The 21,296-nt window shown below is 52.5% G+C and overlaps 7 protein-coding genes across 7 annotated transcripts; 5 read left to right on the top strand and 2 right to left on the bottom strand.

The window, feature by feature from the left end:
* Positions 1-52: 52 nt before the first annotated feature.
* K489DRAFT_358308 (uncharacterized protein) lies at positions 53-2,589 on the top strand (the record flags this gene model as incomplete). Its single annotated transcript, XM_033602577.1, has 2 exons — positions 53-1,884; positions 1,948-2,589. The coding sequence occupies 2 exons, from the start codon at positions 53-55 to the stop codon at positions 2,198-2,200; spliced, it is 2,085 nt and encodes a 694-aa protein (XP_033459275.1). The 3' UTR covers positions 2,201-2,589.
* Positions 2,590-3,693: 1,104 nt separating this feature from the next.
* Positions 3,694-5,904, top strand: K489DRAFT_380985 (LAG1-domain-containing protein). Its single transcript, XM_033605005.1, has one exon. It carries the CDS (start codon positions 3,974-3,976, stop codon positions 5,675-5,677), a length of 1,704 nt encoding a protein of 567 aa, XP_033459274.1. The 5' UTR covers positions 3,694-3,973; the 3' UTR covers positions 5,678-5,904.
* An 80-nt stretch (positions 5,905-5,984) lies between these two features.
* Positions 5,985-6,352, top strand: K489DRAFT_380984 (uncharacterized protein). The gene has a single exon (XM_033605004.1). It carries the CDS (start codon positions 6,012-6,014, stop codon positions 6,279-6,281), a length of 270 nt encoding a protein of 89 aa, XP_033459273.1. The 5' UTR covers positions 5,985-6,011; the 3' UTR covers positions 6,282-6,352.
* A 218-nt stretch (positions 6,353-6,570) lies between these two features.
* On the top strand, positions 6,571-7,749 carry K489DRAFT_380983 (uncharacterized protein). Its single transcript, XM_033605003.1, has 3 exons — positions 6,571-6,966; positions 7,127-7,322; positions 7,384-7,749. Exons 1-3 carry the CDS (start codon positions 6,752-6,754, stop codon positions 7,648-7,650), a joined length of 678 nt encoding a protein of 225 aa, XP_033459272.1. The 5' UTR covers positions 6,571-6,751; the 3' UTR covers positions 7,651-7,749.
* A 53-nt stretch (positions 7,750-7,802) lies between these two features.
* On the bottom strand, positions 7,803-15,254 carry K489DRAFT_320591 (glycosyltransferase family 5 protein; the record flags this gene model as incomplete). Its single annotated transcript, XM_033601469.1, has 5 exons — positions 7,803-8,040; positions 8,107-9,479; positions 9,762-11,690; positions 11,808-14,419; positions 14,477-15,254. The coding sequence occupies 5 exons, from the start codon at positions 15,252-15,254 to the stop codon at positions 7,803-7,805; spliced, it is 6,930 nt and encodes a 2,309-aa protein (XP_033459271.1).
* Positions 15,255-16,755: 1,501 nt separating this feature from the next.
* Positions 16,756-19,174, bottom strand: K489DRAFT_380981 (uncharacterized protein). Its single transcript, XM_033605002.1, has 3 exons — positions 18,654-19,174; positions 17,774-18,463; positions 16,756-17,718 (listed from the first exon to the last, which is right to left on the bottom strand). The coding sequence occupies exons 1-3, from the start codon at positions 18,783-18,785 to the stop codon at positions 16,933-16,935; spliced, it is 1,608 nt and encodes a 535-aa protein (XP_033459270.1). The 5' UTR covers positions 18,786-19,174; the 3' UTR covers positions 16,756-16,932.
* Positions 19,175-19,945: 771 nt separating this feature from the next.
* Positions 19,946-21,145, top strand: K489DRAFT_321042 (Undecaprenyl diphosphate synthase; the record flags this gene model as incomplete). The annotated part of the gene is made up of 2 exons (XM_033601508.1): positions 19,946-20,593; positions 20,741-21,145. The coding sequence occupies 2 exons, from the start codon at positions 19,946-19,948 to the stop codon at positions 21,143-21,145; spliced, it is 1,053 nt and encodes a 350-aa protein (XP_033459269.1).
* Positions 21,146-21,296: the final 151 nt, after the last annotated feature.

The raw sequence follows: 21,296 nt of genomic DNA, 5'->3' as shown, positions 1-21,296 counted from the left end.
CGGACAGGTTCACAGGACATCCGCAGGGCCACACACGTCACACATCAATCGCATGTCTTCAGTACAAAAGTCAGGCGCGCGGCGCCATTCATTCGCGTCCTTTGCCGGGACTGCGTCTGAGCATCACCACAAAAAGATTCCAAATTGCGAGACGAGCCATCCAGACAATCCGATTCCGGTTGAGCCCAAGACAATGCCATTGTACAACCTTCCACCTACTTCACGATCACAATTCGCCTCGATGATCGTTAGTCCACGATCAAGTGTGGAGAGCTTGCGGCTAGCCACAGACAACGACACCAACAATAGCGATTCTGATGCACCTTTGACACCATTGAGCAGCAGTGAGCCACTAGATGAATTGACCGACAAGTTCCGTTCACTGCCACTTGCACAACCGAAGCCAGTAGCGGCCAAGAAGAGGAGGGCAAGCACGACATATGCCTCAAATGCTGAAGACATTCGAAGAATCATCGGGACAGGCAGCGGTACCAAATTCCTACAAAAATATTGCTGTGGAGAAGGGTGTTGCATGGTGGAAACACTCCCCTTACATGGCGAAGATCCAGGCTTCGCACCCATTCGAGAGCCTGCCAACGCTGCATATCGCTTCCTTGGACTCAACCTCCGAGGTCTATCTCACAAGTCGATATTGACCAAGATTGCGGATTGTGCGCCACCCAAGGTCAGCTTCGTCCCCGTGCGGAGGGAGTCGATCGAGAAAAAATTTCCGGCAGAGGCCAAACATAGACATGATGCCGACTACGTCAACAAGGTCGCTCCCGAATATATGAAACCACATCCCCCATACAACATCTTCAGTGCACCACTCTATGGAGCGCGAGAATTGACCAAACCGGGCGCCGAGAAGCGAACTTTTCACTTCGATGTCGACGTCACCGACTACCCGGCCGAGGGCGGTGTGGATTTCAAAGTTGGTGGCGCTATTGGAGTTTGCCCACCAAACGATCCTGCTGTGGTTCAAGATATCATGGACCAACTTGGAATCCCACGTTTTCAGCGTGATAAGCCGTTGCGCGTTGTCACCACGGGAGGACGATGGCCGACTATTTGGGGTGATGAGGAAGCTCGTGAACTCATCACAACCAAGCGTGAGATTCTCACCTGGACCGTCGATATCACTTCTCAAGCTCCCACCAAACCTCTGATTCGTCTACTTGCCGAGCACGCCAGCGACACCACTGAGCGTCAAATTCTATTATATATTTGTAGCGCTCAGGGTCAGGCTGCTTTTTGCGATCTCCGGACAGGCCCACACATCACATTGCAACAACTCTTACATGCATTCCCCTCTTCAAAGCCGCCCCTTGAGGACCTCTGCGGCGTTTTGAACCAACTCATGCCGCGCTTCTACTCCCTTTCCAATGATCCGCACGTTTCCTCTGCGCGAGAGGGTCTTGCTGGTCGGCGGTTGGTTGAGATCGCCGTGACCATCCACGAGACGCCTTCCTTTACAGGCTCAAACCGAACTGGTGTAGGATCTGGATTTATGGAACGACTCGCGGCCAAATTCATCGCTGCGGAAGAAGAGGCATCCCACGACTCGTCCGCACCCGCCAGTGGCGTGGCCGGTCGTGCTCTCGACCTCCGAGTTCCGATGTTCCGCGGTCTGATGTCCAATCCACTTTCTCGGGAATTTGCCAGCGACGGTCCCATGGTCCTCATCGGCGCCGGTGTCGGTATGGCGCCCTTCCGCGGCTTCATCCTTAATCGATTGAAGAACGCCAACTGCGCCAACAAGATCTGGCTCATCCAAGGCATCCGTGATTCCAAACTCGACGAAATCTACCGCGGCGAGCTCGGCGCCCACGAGATGGATATCAAAAAGGTCGTCCAATCCCGCGCCACAGCTGAGCCTACCATGTCATCCTCGACTGGGTCCGTCGATGGCGACGTCCTCGCCGACCTGCCACCCGCCAACACCAGTGAGCCTCAGCCCGATGTCGTCGCCAAATACGTCCAGGACGAAGTCCGCCTACAGGCGGACATCGTTTGGTTCGTCATCAATGCGCCAGATGGTCGAATCTTTGTCTGTGGCTCAACACGAGGCATGGGCGAGGGTGTTGAACAGGCGCTGGTTGACGTTGCGATGGACAAAGGTGGTCTGGACGCTGCTACTGCCCGGGACTTCTGGGAGGGAAAGAAGAAAGCGGGGCAGTACATTGCCGAGACATGGTAGAGGAAGTCAAAGTGGAGTGGGGTCTCTCGTAATGACGAGGAAATCTGCTCGAAATTTTTGTTTTCGGTTTGCTGGTTGGATCCGAATCGCTTGGAGGGACATGATCGCATTGATCTTGCTCATTTTGGTTCTTTGCACATACGAAAAGTTCGCTCAGGGAGGAACTGTCTTTGGTCGATTTGAACCTGGTTTTACTTGGGATGGGCGGGCGTTTTGTGTTTATTTTCCTATCTACTCTTGCGGGATAGAGCAGTCTCTCGTCTTTCAGCATATTACCAGATCTCTGGTTCGAAATTATACGATCTTGAATTGAACATGTGCTCATGGCAAGATGGGACAAACGATAGATATATACACACGATCTGTTTTGCAAGCGTTGGTCTACTGCCTCTCATGGTGTCGGAACAACAGTGAATTCGTGTACAGTCCTGGACCTCCGTGCTGCTGGAAATCAATACTTGAGTTGACGACCAGAAATGCATCACTCAGGCTGCTACTAATAGTTCCCACAGGCACATATAATAACATTAGTTCCCAGGCTGTCCACCACAAGTTTCTGCCTAAAAAACGAGTGTTGTACGGTGTTTTCGATTCATGTATGTTTGAGCACGAGATGGTCCTCGTCGATATGAGCCTCAAATCGTACAAGAAACCTAGGTAACGTCGGAAATCATGCCGCATGATTGGGTGCCCTGGCGCTTAGAACAGACTATGCCGAAGCCAGAAGTAATCAGACCATTCCCATTCGCAATCGTTTGGAAGCTTGCCCGGAAATGAATGGAAAAGGAGCGTGGTCGGAGTGGATTGATCATTCATGGGCCGTTCCACACACTTGTTTCGGATCGCGATGCCACCACCATGCCGTACATGAGAACTCGATGAATACATGACATGGTCGATTGCCGATGAGACGAGTTACGGGAACGCGCCCGAGATCCTTTGTTGACCTCCGCGTTGGGCCGCGAATTTTCATGACGTGACCTGCCAGTCCGAGACGCACTTCTTCTGGGCAAGCACGCACGATGTGTTGGGTGAGCAATATCGCAAGGCAGGAGCACTGCACAACTCCCTAGGTACCCAGTACCTATGCTCCTCCCAGCGACGTCTACCGTTGGTAGCACATTGGCGCTACGGGCGTAATGCTTTCATCGTACATTCACAATCTCAACACCACCTGCAATGACGACTCCAGAGCTGGATTATAACGGATCGAGAAGACCACATTCATCCTGTCACCACCTGTAACACTAGATATCATATGTCATCGTGCTTGGAACGCATCGGAGTAGCGGATGGACCGGATCCATGCAGCGGCTCACAGTAGTCTCCCAAGACACTCGCTCCGCAGCTGAAGGAACCTGCGACGAACTATAATTTCCCTGATAAGCAGGGGATTCAGGTGCTACTCGGGAGTAGAGATGGTGGGAGAGTCGAGGGCCATTATTATTACTACTGTAGCGCGAGACAGCGACGACGATTGTTATATAGGTCATTGACTGCCCAGCTGGAGGTATTCACCAGCATTGAGATTACCATACACCGTCGGAGCCCTGAAGGTCTCCCTGTTGCATCCACTCCCGAGCGCGGCGATCTCTCACTAGCTCCAATATCTGGCGTGTCGAAGTTCCACTCCCGATTTCGTTGTTCTCCCGGCATTTGGGTCACATTACTCCCCTTGGCCACCGCCTTTCTTCTTTCATACTCGCTGCCACGGCTCACATCGACAGGATCAGCCCTCTTTCGATGTCCTTAACCCTTGAGGAGGAGGCAAGCATGGCTACCATTGCTGCCGAACCTCATCAGGACAAGGTCTCACCCGCCGATCTCGACGACATGGCATTGTGCGGCAATCCCAGCAAATCCACCACAGAATCGGCATCATCACCGACATCAACGTCAACGTCACAGAAGCCTAAGAGGAGGAGACAAAAGCAACATGGGTCTCCTCACCTCAAATCGCACCAACCGCAAGAGACGCTCGCCGGCGCCTTTCGCATGATGCTCGTCCGCCATCAGCTTGGCCTCTCTCTCAACCTCGTCCTCCTCCTCGCTCTGACACACGCTTTCTTCCCCGCTCTGCGTGCTCACACATCCGCCGTTTTCGCCATCTCCTATCCTTCCTCCACCCAACCAGGACTATACGCGCAGGGTCCCAATGACATCTACATGGTGGGGAGCTTCGTTGTCTTTTTCACCGGACTTCGCGCTTTTCTCCTCGATTATGCATTTATGCCGCTGGCGACTAAGTGCGGGATTAAGAAACAGAAGGCGCGGGTGCGGTTTGCGGAACAGGCATATGTGCTGTCATACTATGGTTTCTACTGGTGCTGGGGCGTTTATATCTTTGTGCAGGACACCCCCGCGGAAGTCAACAGCATCCACAGCCTGTTGCAATCCCTCTGGCGCGACTTTCCACGCCTGCTGCTGCCCGGCAGCATCAAGGTCTACTATCTCTCCCAGCTGGCGCAATGGATTCAGATGGTTTTGGTCATTCACATTGAAGAGAAGCGCAAAGACCACTACCAGATGCTCGCACACCATGTCATCACCATCGCGCTGATGGCTGGCAGCTACGCTAATTACCAATGCCGGGTGGGCATAGCGATCCTCATCTGCATGGATTTTGTCGACTGCGTTTTCCCGCTCGCCAAAATCCTACGCTACTTGGCTCTGCAGAGAGCCTGTGATATCATGTTCGGCGTCTTCGTCGTCTCGTGGATCCTCTCTCGCCATGTCGCTTACTTGTCGATCTGCTGGAGCATCTACGCGCTCATCAATACCCCTGGATTGACGGAGCATGGCACCTATTCCGCAACCACTGGCGCTAAAATCTCATCGGTCCCGTATGCCGATGGCAACATCAGCAGCTTTGCTGCGTCACCTGTCGCCTGGCTCAGCGGAGTCGCCCCAGCGTTCCTCCGACCGGATGCACGGACAATCACTTTCAGCGCCAGCATCCGCTGGACCTTCCTTAGCCTGCTCATGGCGCTACAATGCATCACCCTCGCCTGGCTATACATGATCTTCCGCGTGGTCGCGAAAGTCCTCCGCGGCGAAGGTGCCGACGACTCCCGCAGCGACGACGAAGGCGACGAGGAGAACGATAACGGCAACGACGATGACGATGTCCAAGATGACGACTTTGACGCCTCTGACGACGCCGTCATGCGCGCAGGCTACGAGGCCAAACCTCGCTTCATCGAGGTCGCGCCGGAAGACGACGAGGACAACGGCGAATGGACATCGGCGAACACCGCGGCACGAAATGCCAGCATGGCCGCGGCAGGGAGCGCGAGCAATAACAACAACACCACTCGGAGGAAATCCCGGACCCCCGCAGGAGGCATCTCCTCGGGCCTCAACCTCGTCGGCGATCACAAGGATATCTTGAACCGCATCGGGTGTTTGAGCGAGGAGCAGCTGGCGCGCGAACGAGAGAAGAGGGAGGGCAGTCCACGGTCGGATCGACGGTCGTAAGATAGACCAAGCACAAACTGGTTTTGCGTTGTCGTTCTCGTTCTGAAAGTCGAGGTCTATCTGATAATTCTTTGGAGGGAATCATGTTTTTCTTGTAATGCAAAATTTTCGAGCTTTTCTTGTTTATCGCAAGAAAGTAAAGAACAAAATCGATACCGGTAAGGATTGAAACTCCTGTCTGATCTCAGGGCACTATAACCATGTTCCTTTCTTAGTGTATACCTGGTTCTTGTGTAAATGGGCTTGCTGCACGCATTGGGACAGCAAGGTCCGCTGTTGGAAGCTAAACTTCTCCCCCCCCATCCCACTCTTCTGCTCTCTTTGAAACCCAGGTATGCAGTATTCTTCCCATCTGACCGTCTTGTCGATTCTCACGCGCGCCTTCTCACTGCAGCCAGATCTACAGGCTTCCCAGGCTCTCAAGCGAACGCAATCGCACCATACCATCGAACGATTCGTCGTCGCCAGACATTTGACAATTTTCAAGGTTTCTAACTTTGTCCGTGCAACGCAATGTCGTGGTTTAACTTTCCTTTGGCCTGTGACGCCCAGCCCGCCGGGTCCAAGCGCCAATGCAATGGCGGCGCAACCCTTTCCGATTTGATGAGACGAACGCCCCGGATGGCTGACGAGATGTCCATCCCAACCAGGAATCCGTGGAATGTCGCCATCTCGTCATTGGCGATGACAGGTCTTCTAAGATGAGGCTGGAACGAGAGCATGGCTTCAGGTCAGATGCGATCGTACGCACGCAGGAGGCCATCTGCAGGTCGATGAGAGTGTAACTGGCTGATCTTCTGCGGTGTCATTATCGCCGTTGATGTGGATATTGATCGTCACCTGCAGCTTTTTTAATTCCGCCTTAACTCCATTGTTATTACGCCTCCTCGGCACATCTTTTGTGTCTATCGTTCGTGATTGATAATTGGACCTCACCTCACCTCCAGCTTACTCTTTCTCACTGTCGTCGTAATCGCGACCCTCATCTCTGTCCGCTATATAATCAGATCTGGCTTTTGTCCAAATTACGATTCGTCATTGCCAAAAGGTCTCTCCCCGAACAAGCAATCCAAAATGGTCAAAGTCATCCTCGCCGGCGGAACTGGCCTTATCGGCGGCGCTACTCTACAGCGTTTGATTGACCACCCGGACGTCACCTCTATCGTCGCCCTCTCTCGTCGTGAGCTGCCCATCAAGAACGCCAAGGTCCAGACCGTCATCGTCAAGGACTTCCTCAAGTATGACGCCGAGGCTCTCGCGCAGCTCGAGGGCGCTAAGGCCGCGATCTGGTGAGTGTGGTGGTCTTGTTCGTTTCCGCGCGAGAGGCTCGCGCAGTGTATTCAGTGCTCCTTTTTACATCTCGAAATCATTGTGTTGTCCGCGCAGACTCGGGGGATGCGACCGCGAAATGACCTCATAGCTAATCATCGCGACTCTTGCCGACGACAGGGCGCTTGGTAAACCCACCTCCGGAAAAGACGTCCACGAGGGCTTTACCCTCGCCGCCATCGAGCAGATCTCCACCGCGGTCGTCGCGAAGCAGGAGCCGACCTCGACTTTCAACTTCGTCTACACCAGCGGTTCGGCTGTCGAGCCCGACCAGAACAAGACATTGTTCTTCATCGGAGGCGTGAGGAAAATGCGCGTACGTAGTCTTTATTCTCATCTCCTCATCTCTCATCTCTGGCTTACCAACGTCATTACAGGGTGCTCTCCAAACCAAGGTCGTCGACTACAAGCAGCCCGAAGCCGTCGGCGGCGGCCAATGGAAATCCTACGTCGTCCGCCCGGCTTTCGTCACCACCGGCGTGCCTTTCTGGGCCGCGATTCCTGGCGCTGCGGCTCACAACACTCCCAAGGAGGAGCTGGCTGCGACCATGGTCAAGCTGGCGCTCGAGGGCGCGGCGACGCAGGTTTTTGACAACGCCGAAATCTGCCAGATCGGCAAGGAGGCATTGAAGACTAAGGCGTGAAGCGAAGTTTTGACTACGCAGGAAGGGTTTGGATTTGATATGATGCGAGACACCCGTGAGATTTAGATTGTTGACGAATGCAGACCTCGATTTTGCCCAGTTCCCACTTCCATGTTTTGTGGTTGTCTGACTGAATACTAAGCATAGCACACTTAAGGCTTGGTCAATTGCTCCTTGCGGAAGAACGTGAAGAATCCAACGCAAATGCACAGTTGCAGGATTAGACAGACCCAGAACCAAGGCTTCAATAGCCCACTTCTCCAATCGATAGCCAGGTTAGGAAACGTCGGTCCTGGACCCACAGAGTTGAGGCCGTCCGCCCGAGCGATGATCGTTGCGATCGCACCTACCGCTTGTCCAGCCATGAGCGCAAACGTACAGTGGAAGCGACTAGATTTCGAACATCGTCAGCAAATGAACCACAGCAGCCAGCAGGAAGGATTGAGGAAAACATACGCCATGGTCTGCAATAATATTATACCGAATCCGATTCCCTGCAACGAGTCCAACACAGCTAGCCAGAGCCACAACGCTCTCCCGAGCATCGCAGAACCCACCGGAGATCCCGCCCAAGGGAGATATTGCCCAACACCTGAAGTCGACCAGAGAATCTGACACCAGCGCGGCGCGCCCAATCCGACGGCGAAAATCGGAATCATCCAGCTATGTGTTTTGGAGAGCCATCCGAGATACCACAGCACTGCCGCCCAGACAAGGACGAAAAACAGCAGGATCAGCAGCACGATAGCCCAATCCGGTGCATGCTGCGAGCTCCAGAGATAAGTCCAATTGCGACCAGTCAAAGCCGACAAGAAGACATTCTGGATGAAAACGGCAATGAGAAACCAGACGACGATTTTCCGCCGAAAGATGGCCGTGTAGAAATCGGGTTGTGTTCCGGGCTTCTGACGGTAGAATTCAGGCAGGCCAAAGTACATGACGAGTCCGACGACCCAGAGGAAGGCAGCTATGGGCGCGCCGATTGCGGTCATGGTGCTGCCAAGGTCGGTGCTCATTCCGGAAGCGTTCATGCGTGCGAGTCGTGATCCCCATGCCCAGAGCGCGACGACGTAGAGTTGCTGGGTACCCTGAATGGCACAGGCCCGGAAAGCCCAATCCTTCACTGCGACGGAACCCAAGGAGCCGAAATTCTGCGCAAAGTAGATTGATCCGGAAGATGATGCGACGGCGTACATCGAGCTGGCGGTCATTTGGATGTTGCCACGCATTTCTGTGGTGGTCCCGTAGGGCGCCATTGCGATCAGCAAGAATGCGAATCCGTAGAAGAAGAATGGTAGGCTGAGACAGTGCTTGAGCGATAGCCGCCGGAAGAGAAACCACCAGATCAGAGTCGTGACGAGGTAGACGCAAGCAACAACGTAGAGCTGAGTGGCTGTCTGGCCGACTTGTCCGGAGATCAACGAAATTTGGTATGAATTTGCTGCGAGAATTTGACCAAGGGCGATGAAGAGGGAGTAAGTTGGCCAATCTCCAATTTTGTACATCATGAAGCGTCGTAGGCCCGTTGGCGGAGTGTGGTCTTCAGGGAGCAGGAACTGGTCGACAGTTTCCTTTGTCTCGATGCCCTCGTATATCGAGGCTGCTGGAGTGAGCGCTCTTGAAGCTGAGGGTGTCGGGTCCCTGCTCATTTTGACATCGTGTAGGCGTTGAAACCATTGTTTCTCGGATTTCTCAAGGTATTCTTCAATACAGAGCGTCGTTTCTGAATTCTTGCCGTTCAGCTGCTCAAGTTTTCTTTCGAAGATCTTGTAGTAGAGCCCTGTAGGGTCGGTGAACAGCGGGGTTAGATTCTGTCGTCTGGGTTTCTTCTCCTGTCCTCCGTGATCAGTCGACGTCGGCGTCATCGCTCGGCTTGAGGGTGCCTCGTTTGGCGTCGTTGATCGCGCCGAAGGAGCATAGAAGTCACGATTTGGAGTCATCGCGCCGGACTGCGGTCGACTAGTCATCCCGATAGCTCCGACGGTGTCTTGTCTCAATACTCCAGACTGTCGCGCATGTCTTGCCAGGGTTGTTCGCAAGTCTTCGAGGGAAGTGGGTGAATGAATGGCGTTGTGCGCTTCACCTTCAGGGCTCGCCATGTTGAGTCCAACATCTTCGCCAGCGCTGCTTTCGCTTGCAATTGGGTTATGCAAGTTCACACGGTCTTGCACGTCAGGAGTACTGACTCGATCGTGAGAATTGCTCACGTTACTGCTTTGTCTCTGAACATCGAAATAACTGTCGCTTGTGCCGGGACGAGCATCATTGGAATTGCGTCGAATGCTAGAGGCTCGTGACGACAAAGGGCTCAATACAGGCGATGCAAAGCCTGAGCGTGATTGCAAGGCTTCGAGGTAAGAATTGCGTGGACTTGCGGTGCCGAACCGGTCCGGCGACGATTGCCGGGTTGCGGGCCGACTCGGGTTGGGAGTGCCGAGCCGAGGGCTCATCCAGCCGGGTGTGCTGATTCCGCTGCGTCGGTTTCTCCTCTCACCCAGACCCATCTGTCTGTGAGAGACATGGTCTGCACGTTTCTGATGGACCTTGATACATGTTGCTTGCAAGATCTCTAGATCTTCTTTCCACTGAGCCACAGGGAAGCGTTGCTTTGCAGATCGAGCGCGCATCAAAGCCCGTGTGTTCCAGTCCAACTTGAGGGCCATTGATATCGCCGTCTTGAATTGACGCATTTGATGCTTCGTCGTTGATGATTCTAAGGTATACCACAGTCCGGGCATTTGTCCTAGGCCTCCAACGCGAGAGCCAACTCCCAAGGCACCCTTACGGCCAAATTCAACGGCAACGAGGCCAAATGGCTCATCTCTGCTTGGAATGAGAGCGAACTCGGCGCCGCTGAAGATGAAAGGCGGAAGAGCCGTGAACTCCGGCTTCGAAAAAACTCTACCAGGATACAGCTTCATCATCTTCTCCAGCTTCAAAGCCGCAAATTTGCCGTATAAGTCGATTGTCGGACCAACAGCAATCAATTGAGTATGCTTATACTTTTCCAGTATAGCAGGAAACACGTCAGCGATCAGATCAATTCCCTTCTGCATAGACCACCGACCGACAAATACGAAGAGATCGGCATCTTCACGTTGTTCGAGACCCGCCCACTCCTGTGCTTGGCGTTTGAGTGAAGCGCGCTGACTCTCGAGCTCATGGTCGATTGTAACATCTTGCATGCTGACTTTCTTCTTCTTGTCCCATTCTGCAATGTCGGATGGGTCTGGATTTGGCAGGGCACCGATGCGATTCAACCCCCAGAAGATGGGATAGCGAGCCCAAGACCGCTTGCCGTATTTTTTGCTCACGCCGACAGCGCCAAATCCTCCTTGATGGATTCGTAGCAGGCTTGCACCTGCATGAAGGAGGTTGAAGACTTCACCGAATTGGATATACCGCTCCACTACCAGTTGTGATAGGTTGTAGACCGAGCATACTTCTTCAACCTCTTTAGGGTTGCGCATCGGCCAGAGGCCTTGAAATTCTGCATTATGGAGCGAAAGGCACACGGGCATGGTCCTCGGAAGCAGATACAAAGGTGCAATCGTCCCGTGGTAGTCGTTGATATGGTAGATATCAATGTCGAACCGGTTCATGGTTTCCGCAATGCACTGATTCCACGCCGAGTAGTAAATCGCACTATCGAGATCATCCATGCGAGGCGGGTACGGTTCCTTTGCCGTCTGTCGTCTAAAAACCGGGGCATCGAGCAGTACATATGTAATATTGTCGAGAGTGTGATATTGCACTTGTACGTCGTATGTCTTACCCATGATGATCACATCAATGGGATCCGCTGGAGTGTCAATAGGATAGTCGATGCCGCCAGTGCAAGGTACCACCCATATCAAATTTTGGTGCTGCAAGCTCTTTCCCATGAGCTGCGCCATGACTCCAAGACCGCCAATCTTAATCTTGATACCCCAATCCACGATGTCATATTCCATTGTGGCGATCAGAACCGTCCGACGTTGTTTCTCGATACTTCCAATGCCAGGGGCAAAGGCGTCGAAGACGACTGTATCTTCGGATGTCTCGGGTGCGGGAGTACCGACAATGACTGGTGTCTGCGGTTCCTTTGGCTTGTTCTCGGCGGATCCACGCCTAATGATTCTTCCAAGAGCGGCAATCGGGAGAATCTTCCTCTTCACTTTCAATCCCATCCGATTGAACTTCACGCTGTAGAATGATGACATGTAAAGGCGGACACTGATCAATTCTGTAATCAATGGGATTGCCCACAGCAAAGCCCACATGATGACTTGGATGATGCTGTTGCCGGAAGGTACCCTATGGTAGCGGAAGGTCGCGTCGTCGAACAGGATGCGCCAAGACAGTGCAGGAAAGGGAGGGCCCTGATCGGTGATGTTGACTACAGCTTGTTGAAGCGAGACTGGAGATATTCGATCAAGGACTCCGTCGTGATCAACGTCACCCATCGCATAGCTCAAATCGGGTCTTCCATCATCAGCCAAGCCCCAAACGTTCAGCTGGTAGTTGGTCGGCCACTCTGCCATGAAGTCAAACATCCAGGTACCGTTTTCCATTTGCACCATCGTATTCGGCAGACCGGAGTCGTAGCCGAACTCGTTGAATGCGCCGTGTAAGAAAATATGAGGAAAACGACGAGCAGTCCGATTCGCTCCAACAAGATCGCCTTGGACCATATGGGCACTACTTCCTGCGAAGTTCGACCAATACTGGACTTGAACATGTTCTCCTTCCCAACGCTGCCTTTCGCTACCTGTCCAAGTCTGAGCAGGTAAGGTCGCATTACCAGGAACGTAGTCGTACCACTCCGACCAAATGGCGCCGAAAGAGAGCGAGTAGCGCCATTTGTCAGCACCTGCTGATGTATGGGCGATGAATAAGCCAGAACCAGAGGTGATCTCATCGCGCTTTTGGTTACTGGAATTATCAGCAGAGGCTTCACCTCTGTAAAGTAATGACGTGCTGTAGTTCGCAGCCTCTGGAAACACCATGGGGTTATCCAAAGTACCTATTCGCAGCAAGAAGTGATCGTGGGATCCAGTGAATGTTCCTGAAGCACTGGAGATGTTTCTGATATTCACGCGGTGGATCCCATCGTATACATTCTCGAGTTGAAATTTTGCCCGCCATGTGGACGGATGAGGACCGTAGTAGTAGGCTTCGGCGCGAGGTTCGATGGTCAGACAGTCCAGACTACCTGTTGCCACGCTCGCTTGGCGATTGTAATCTGTTGTTGAGGCAATAGAAAGGCCGTCACGGATGGAGTCGCAATTCATAGGCTGGGAAAATCGCAGTTCGACGTCGATTGTCGAAGGGCTCGCAGGATCGGTAGTTGATTGAATCCTCGCATCATGGCCAGGGGAGAACCCAGTAATCACGGGTGACGGTGCGATCCATGCGTCGATCGGCACAAACGCCTTCCACCCATAAAGGGTCACGTTGAGTCGTGGCAAACATCCATTCGGCCTGGTAGAGCCTTCGATACCAAGTGTGACAGACGACTCCTCCAGAGTCCACTCGTCGAATGGATAGAATAAGTTCCTGACGGTGGTACCTGCATCGTATGGAGAAACAATTGCGTCTGGGCCCATGCAATCGAATTCGTAGAGGGTGGAGTCATTGTAGTTTGAGTAGAGCAACCACACGGGTTGATTCCCGAATTCACCTTGCCCAGTGAAGTCCTGGACGCCTTCGACTCTCCCTCTGAACGTGCTCCACAATCCGGTCTCGGTTGGAACTTCGAACGAGCCTGGGAGAACATACTCGAAGGTCTGGCTGGACAGCTTTATCAATGCGAACCCATCCCGCAAGACCGGGTACCTTCGTCGCAGCTCAAACATGTGCTTCAACGTGTTATACACTGGATGCGAAGGATCGCGATGATCGAGTGGCACGGTATCATCATGACAAGCCGTGAGCGACGAGTTGAATGGTGCTTCGTGAAGGTTCTCGTCGCCGACGTTGTAGCATCCGTGAAGTTTCCAGGCTATTGCAGAGGACATTGGCTGGCGGCCGAAGATGTAGTTTGCGGCTGTATTGTCGAGAACGAAAAATGCTTGCTCTTCGCCCCAGCTGACCATGGGGATTCCTGGCATCAACAGCGAGATGACGAAATCGCCCAAAAGCTGCCTCTCTGTGCCGTTTGTGAGCCCAGGCCAGCGGAGGACGTCATGGTTCGACACTCCGTACATATGACGGGGATCGAATTCTCCCGTGTTGGCATTGTTGAAGTCATTCGTCTCAACGAAAACTCTCCATTGGTCCACAAAATCCACGGGGGCATCACTGGTCGCCAACAGGTTTCCATCAAGGCCTAGAAATCTCATCAATGCTCGATACAGACTATAATGAAATGCACCGGCATCGAGTGCTGAGTAAGCGGCCGAGCGGATATATGCTGAGTCATTCACTATTGTAGGCTTGATCATAGCATTCGTGGTGTTGCGGATCTGCATCGAGGGGTCCTTGCCGCGGCCGATGTAGATCGCCGCATTTGCATTGCCGTTTACGATCTCGCCCGGGATGAAGAAGTTGTCCTTTCCGACAGACCTCGCACACTCCCTCTGGAAGGCTGAGAAGTTCCCTTGTGCATCCACGGTCACCTGCATGGCTTTATCGATACGAAAACCATCGATGTCAAGACCGCGGATCATCATACACGAGAAGTGGTTGATTTTGGCGAGGACGCTCGGTCGCCATTCGCGGAGACGATCTTGTACACCGTTGAACTTGGACAGTTGTTTCTGCCATTCGGCATATATGCCAAAGGCGCCTTGCAGTCCAAAGTTAATAAATTTGTCATCATCAGAAGAAAGGATAACGCTTTTACCTATGTCGCCGAATTGGTCAAACTCGCTGTTCATGCAGCCTTTGAAGCTTGTCGTATTCTCGTCATGCATGAGGATCCCACTTTGGTTCCAGAAACGAGGGAAGGCGTAGTGACACTCCTCTTCAAAGTCGTTCGAAAATTTGAAATCGCGGTAGAAATCGTCCGAGACATATTGAACGTAATGTTCTCGGAATGAGAACTCGGCACTGCTGTTCATGAACCCCTGGAATCCGATAAGGTCCGACATGGTCGCCATCGTATTCTCCATAATGACATACATCCCGCGCTCGTGGATGGCTTGAATCGCTGCTCTCCATTCTTTGATGGTGCCAAAGTGATGATCGAGAATCGTGTGGTCCATGGGACTGTATGAGTCTGCCTCCCAAGGATGATTAATATAGGCCGATCCAACTATGTAGATGCCTCTTATTCCTAGGCCTTGAAGGTAATCAAGCGAGTCTACCAAACCTTGAACATCGCCGCCATGCCGGAGCTGCGTCTGGAGCGGATCGTGTTCCCAAGCTGTGCCGTTGGCATTGTCGTTGGTCGGATCTCCATTGACGAACCGGTCTAGAAAGAAGCTGTAGAACGGGAACCTCCAGTTCTCCGGGCTTCTTTGATGCTGAAAACCTGCGGGCCAATCTGGGATGTGGTAGTCTAATGGCGTTTCTGCGTCCGGATTGGCATTCAGATTCCAGAGAACCTCAGCCTCGTCATAGTAAGATGCCCTAGATGTCGATACGAGCAACAGGGCATGTAACAGCAGCTTCAACAACATTATGAAAGCTGTTTTCTGTAAGTAATTTTGGAATCTCGCGCTACAGATATCCACTGCGAGGGCGAATTCGAGGAAGACGCCTTGAAGAACGATGACCACATATTTCGGAGGACTTGACGGCCATTTTGTGGCATCCCAATGCTGCGCGCGACATGAACGACGGCAATTCGGGAATGGCCTGACGTTGAGAGACGCTTACACAGCCGTCTTGCAATGACCAACAGAGGCGATGATGAACTCAACTGTGACTAATAGAAAAATGCAGCACTTACTGGAGATGAAGACCTGACACAGGCAACCTTGGAGCCTGACCTGAGGTAACCAGTGCACACTTACAGCTGCTTGTCCCACGCCGAACGGGCAATTTAAGGATTGGCATAATCCTTGTGCTCCGGTCCATCGGAGCATATATCGCTTGTTGTTGCGGAAGACTTCCCGCGTGTCACTCTTGGGCAGTGCCGTGCCTCTCTTGGTTCCATGTGGCTCACGAAGACGATCTTCGTCAATCTCACGCGATCTGTCAATCGCGAAGAGGTTCAAAAAGGCTCATCATGATGGTTCACCAATCTCACGGGCGAGGATGACATTGAGACGTTGCGACTTCCATCACCAAAGCTGCCGCACAGCGGTGAGCTCAACGCAGGCGGAATGGGTCGAAAGAGTTGCTCTCATGTTGTGTAATGTTATCCCAACATGCTTCAAGCAGTGTAGCCGCGAGCAGTACACCCTCTTGTGCGAAGTGTTGATGAGAGAGCAGGTTGAAGTTCACCAAGTGCAAAGGTAACACCGCCCCGAAGCAGTCTGATGATGCGGCGAATGCTATGACCATCTCGATGGGATTGGGAATGTGACAGGCGCACATGTGATGGCATATGCCTGCGATACGAATCAGGCAGTGCCGCTATTGATGGGAAGAACGCATGTTATGTGTCAGTTTTAACTCGTAGTCATTTCGAAAGAACGTAACTTACTTCAAACATAGTGGCCAAATTGATAGCAGTGCATGAGGTGGTGTACCTAGGCAGCTCGTTTTTATTAAGCCATCGGAGCCCCCCATCCGATACAAACAATAGCGGGCGTGCGCTGATATCCGTGAACTTACATTTTGGGGTAAATTTATTAGGGTTGTGATCAACAGCAAGAGCAAGATCGTTGAGCAAGCGCACATCACCATCACTAACACACAGTCGCTTGACAACGCGTTGCAGAAACTGCTAGGCCTTTATGTGGTCGGTGGCCAGCGGTGATGTGGAGATGGTAAGATAAAAGCCTTCTTTGGCGGAGCCTCCTTCGACGAAGCCCTCGAGGAGAATTGACAGTGAAACCTTGGGAATTGCCGAGTGCACGACATGGAATAACACAAAGTAGGTATCTCCCGGCATCCGGTCGCTTACGGAGGAGGAGTGGCAACGATCTCGACAGTGATTGCCCGCCCACGGTCCACGCAGGTGTCATTGATTGTTGTGTCGATTCACGTACATGAACCGAGATAGACATAGATCGACCTTGATGTTTTCCGGATGTCTATAAGTACAGACTGTCTTGGAAGCTACCGAAGTCTTGTTTGAAACTAGTTCACAATCTTCCGTACTGGAACGAAACACTATAATGAAGAGACAAGAGTCGCTCAAATGCGAGAAGGTATCTATACAATTTCATAATGCACATATCAAAAACTTCATGATCCTCCGCCAAAGCCGCTCAACCTCAAGATCTTCGCCGCATCCTCAGGACTGTAACCGATAAAGACAGGTCCGTTGAACACCATCCGCGGCGATCCCTCGGCCGGGGGAGTCGATGTGTCAGCGGGTGTCGCACCAGGTCTGTCTTCCGTTCGGACCTGGTGGGTGGGTGTGTCATGTTTGTCGGATTGCGGAGGTAATATGACAGGTGTGGTGTCGTGTCCGGGTGGTTTCGGACCAGATCCGTGACCAAATGGGCAGCGTAGAGGAGATTTCTCGCTTGATGGGTCCAATGGGCTAGGCTGAGAAGCATGTTCGACCACAGCAGGTGATGATATTTGGGCTGGTTTGCTGCTGTGCTCGCTGTTGGCTTTCTCGAGATATTGGGCTGGTACGGAGATCCCCCAAGGTCGGCTGGGAGACTCGCCAACACGGATATCACGCAGTGGACGTTCAAAGTGCGACACTCGATCCTCAGATTCGTCTGGGTTGTCGTCCTCGGCATTGTCGTCGTCGATGGGACATTCGACAGCTGCTTGAGCACTGACGCTGCTCGCCCATTTCCGCACTTTTTCATCACTGATATCATCCTCCACCGCCTCATCGCCTTGATCCTCTGGCTCCGGCGGAAGCATGTCTTTGTGCTTCAGACCCAGGCCCTGAATCATGGAGACGATGTTACCGTACTTCGCGTCGAGTTCCTTGATCTGATCTTCGTTGCTTTGATACCGCATCACACAGACCTCGTGGCTTCTGGGCAGCTCGTGTTTGTGTTTTTCGAACTGATGAGATTGTCAGGCACATCATCCGAGGCAGAATAACAATACAATGACTTACATATGTGGCTACTTCTTCAGGTGAATGTTGGTCCAAGAAACGTATCGGGCAGACGGGAGCATCGCCAGCATCTTCGACAGCTGGAGGGTTCCGGTCGGGCATTTCTACTGCCTCACATGGTGCGCGGTGATCAGAAAGCCCACAGATTTCAGCTTTGATAGGATCGGGAAAGCTCTGTCGACGACTAGATCGACGAGATACGTTATCTTTTATATTGACTTGACTGGAAGAGCTAATGGGTGTGCTCGCCGCGCCGGTGCTTCCGGTATTATAGCGGCTCAGGACGCTGGCGGCATGCGAACTCAATCTTTTCCTATTCATACCGGCGAATGGACAACCTAACTGGCTGGGTTTCCCTTCCACAGTGAAGTCTTGTTCAAGCGGCGATTCGGAAATAGATGGCATATTCGAACTGCATGGTTCAGGTCTATCGGCGAAAGGGCCAGACCAAATCCGTACGCCGTTCGATGCCGTGTCTGAGAAGCTCGGCAGGCCTTGTCGGAACTGAGACGCAACCTTGCCAGCTAGTCGGACTTTGCTCGCCGCAGCTTTGGACACTTGATCCGTGCTATTTTGAAGCGCTGTGGCGGCATCCACCGTTGCAGGCGCTTCAAGCTTCGATTGACCAGACAGGCTCAAAGGTGGAGTGCTGTTCGCACCTGAATTGTATAATTTTGCGAGTTCGTTATACTGTGCTTTGGATTAGCAAATGCGATCATGGCGAAAATTTCTTGTGCCAAAGGGGAAGATTGTAGGAGTTGTCAGAGTCTAATTAAAATGCCTTCACCGCCGCGTACGACTTAAGATCTAGAGCTGATTTTGTCTTCATGATATCCTGATTGTGCTTCAGAAAAGGAGGATGACGAAAGGGTAGAAATACCTGTTCTCGGGCGTTGACCAGTTTCTTCTCCAACAACTCATGCTGACTGTAGAGTTTCTCGTACTGATCTCGTAGAGCCTCGAAGCCGCTGGCCAGCTGCTGCGCCATACGATCCACCTCTTTGCGATCCATAATTTAGCTCATCGACGAGGCGACGATGTGTGGAAGATGACGAGGGTTAAGGTTGGTGGATTTGTAATGATGGAAGAGGAAGAGTGTTGGAAGGCAGCTGTCGTCCAGCTTTCAACCCGCAAGCCGCATTCTGAAGATGATCCGGCCGCTAGTCCAAAACCCTTGGCCGGGCGGGCTGTGTATATATGGCACAGTCTGACAACGATGACAGTCAACCTGGCTTCATCTCTCACAGCGATCCATTCGATGCATGTGCGAACGAGTTGGTGCGGTCAAAACGCCTGCGCCCTGTCCCGACAAATATGATATTTGGAAGTGAGGAAAAGAAGGTGCGAGAGAAGAAGAGGGAATTGTAGGACCATCGCGTATTCGACCCGCACAAATTTGCACGCCAGACCGGACCACCTTGCATGGTCCGTGCTTTACATCAGCTAAACCCCGTCTGTTGTTGTGCCGCGACAAATGCATCGTCATCTTCACCTTCACCCCGGGCCTCACTTTACTACTGTTCTCTAGGGACTAAGTACATATATGAGGTTTCTATAAACTTCTCGCCTTGTGGTGTTCCTCACCTGTTACAGGTAATCTTCACGAACGAGTAAAGTAAAGACGGTCAAGCCTGTGTCGCGTGATGTTTTAGAGATCTGAGGATTACGTACGTTAAGGGGAGAGTGAATTTATGGCAGAAATCCACAGAGTGATCCTCCCAAGAAAGAAGCCCTGACCGATGGTGACGAAGCTCGCCAGCGTGTTCCAACGCTGCGCCCGGGAATTGCGTATATCGCGGCGTTCCCTGTTGCGCTCTTGACGACGACGACAACAACCACAACTTTTCGCTGCAACGTCGGCAGCGACAGCACAGGCATTTCTTCTTGGCTTTCCTTTCTTACAAACACGTTCCTTTTCTTTAATTTCCAACATCGTTAATCTCTCATTCACGACATATCGTCAAATCGCACGTGTCGTAGCTCGTGCCTCTGGACTGTCGTCTACATTCAGCATCATCCTGCACTGCCAACCTTGCCAATGTTTTGGCGGCCCGTCCTATATTAATCTTGATCGCAAGCAAGGGAGTCCTTCAATACTCTCGCCTGATAATTAATTACGATCATACCTAACTCTCGAGAGTCTGTCCATTCGTTCCTACAACAATCGCCATAATGTCTGTTGCAAACAGCAGCCACCTTACAAGATGGCTCCTATCACTCCCGCCCGTCGAATTCGTAATGCAACAATTACGCGAGACACTCATCGGCAGTCTGAAATGCGGTCCCATTCCTAAGCACATTGCATTCGTCATGGACGGCAACCGAAGGTACGCCCGAAAGAACAAGGTGGAGACAGTGGAAGGGCATCATCTGGGCTTTGAGGCATTGGCGCGCATACTTGAAGTGTGCTATAAGAGCGGCGTGAAAGTGGTGACCATTTACGCCTTTTCGATCGAGAACTTCAAGCGGTCCAAGTACGAGGTGGATGGATTGATGGACATGGCCAAGACGAAATTGGTCCAGATGAGCCAACACGGAGAGTTGTTTGATCGCTATGGCGCCAGCGTGCGTATTCTGGGCGATCATAGCTTGATCCGTGAAGACGTGCTTGAGCAGGTCAATCGCGCCGTGGAGATGACGAAGCACAACCACGAGACTGTGCTAAACGTCTGCTTCCCATACACCGGCCGGGAGGAGATCACCCACAGCATCCGCGAGACCGTGCGCGAGTTCAGCGAACCTCCCAAGCGCACCAGACAAAAGCGACCCTTCAGCGAAACCCACATCCAGCGTAACATCCTGAACCGGACGCTATCCGCCGTCGCCGAGGAAGATCTCGAGCTACAGCACCATACCAACCACAACCCCCACGACCACGACCACCCGATCCCGCAGACTCCGGAATACTGCACGCGCGAAGACGGCCACACGCTCATCTCGGATGCGGAATCCACCGAATTCTCCGAGCAAGACCTCGAAACCTCCTCCAACATCCAGTACAACTCCAGCCAGACCAGTCGCAACTCCTCGCCCATCCACAAAGCCCACTCGACCACGAGCATCAGCAGCAGCAGCAACGGTCGCTCGAGGAAAAACATGCCCGACGCCGAGGCCATCACCGCCGAGATTCTCACGCGGAACATGTACACGGCGGACGCGCCGCCGCTGGACCTGCTGATCCGCACATCAGGCGTGCAGCGATTGTCGGATTTCCTGCTGTGGCAGTGCCATGAGACGACGGAGATGCGATTCCTCGGATGCCTGTGGCCGGAGTTTGATCTATGGCATTTCTTGCCTGTGCTCCTCGAGTGGCAGTGGAAGCAGCGGAGGGTGGCGGCGGAGAAGAGGAGTGCGTCAAAAGCTTTATCGTAAATTAAATCTCTCGGTTCCTTCATGGATATATTAATTTTTCCTCCCCTGTCTCACGACTTTGTTTCATTGTTCCATACGTTGCAAGCCTGCTGCATCCTGGATGGAATCCCTGGATGTGTAGATCGAAAACTCCGACAAGCAAACCCACCAT

Source organism: Dissoconium aciculare (genome assembly GCF_010015565.1).
Source record: "Dissoconium aciculare CBS 342.82 unplaced genomic scaffold K489scaffold_7, whole genome shotgun sequence".
NCBI lineage: Eukaryota > Fungi > Ascomycota > Dothideomycetes > Mycosphaerellales > Dissoconiaceae > Dissoconium > Dissoconium aciculare.
This window is presented reverse-complemented; position numbering and strand designations above follow the sequence as displayed.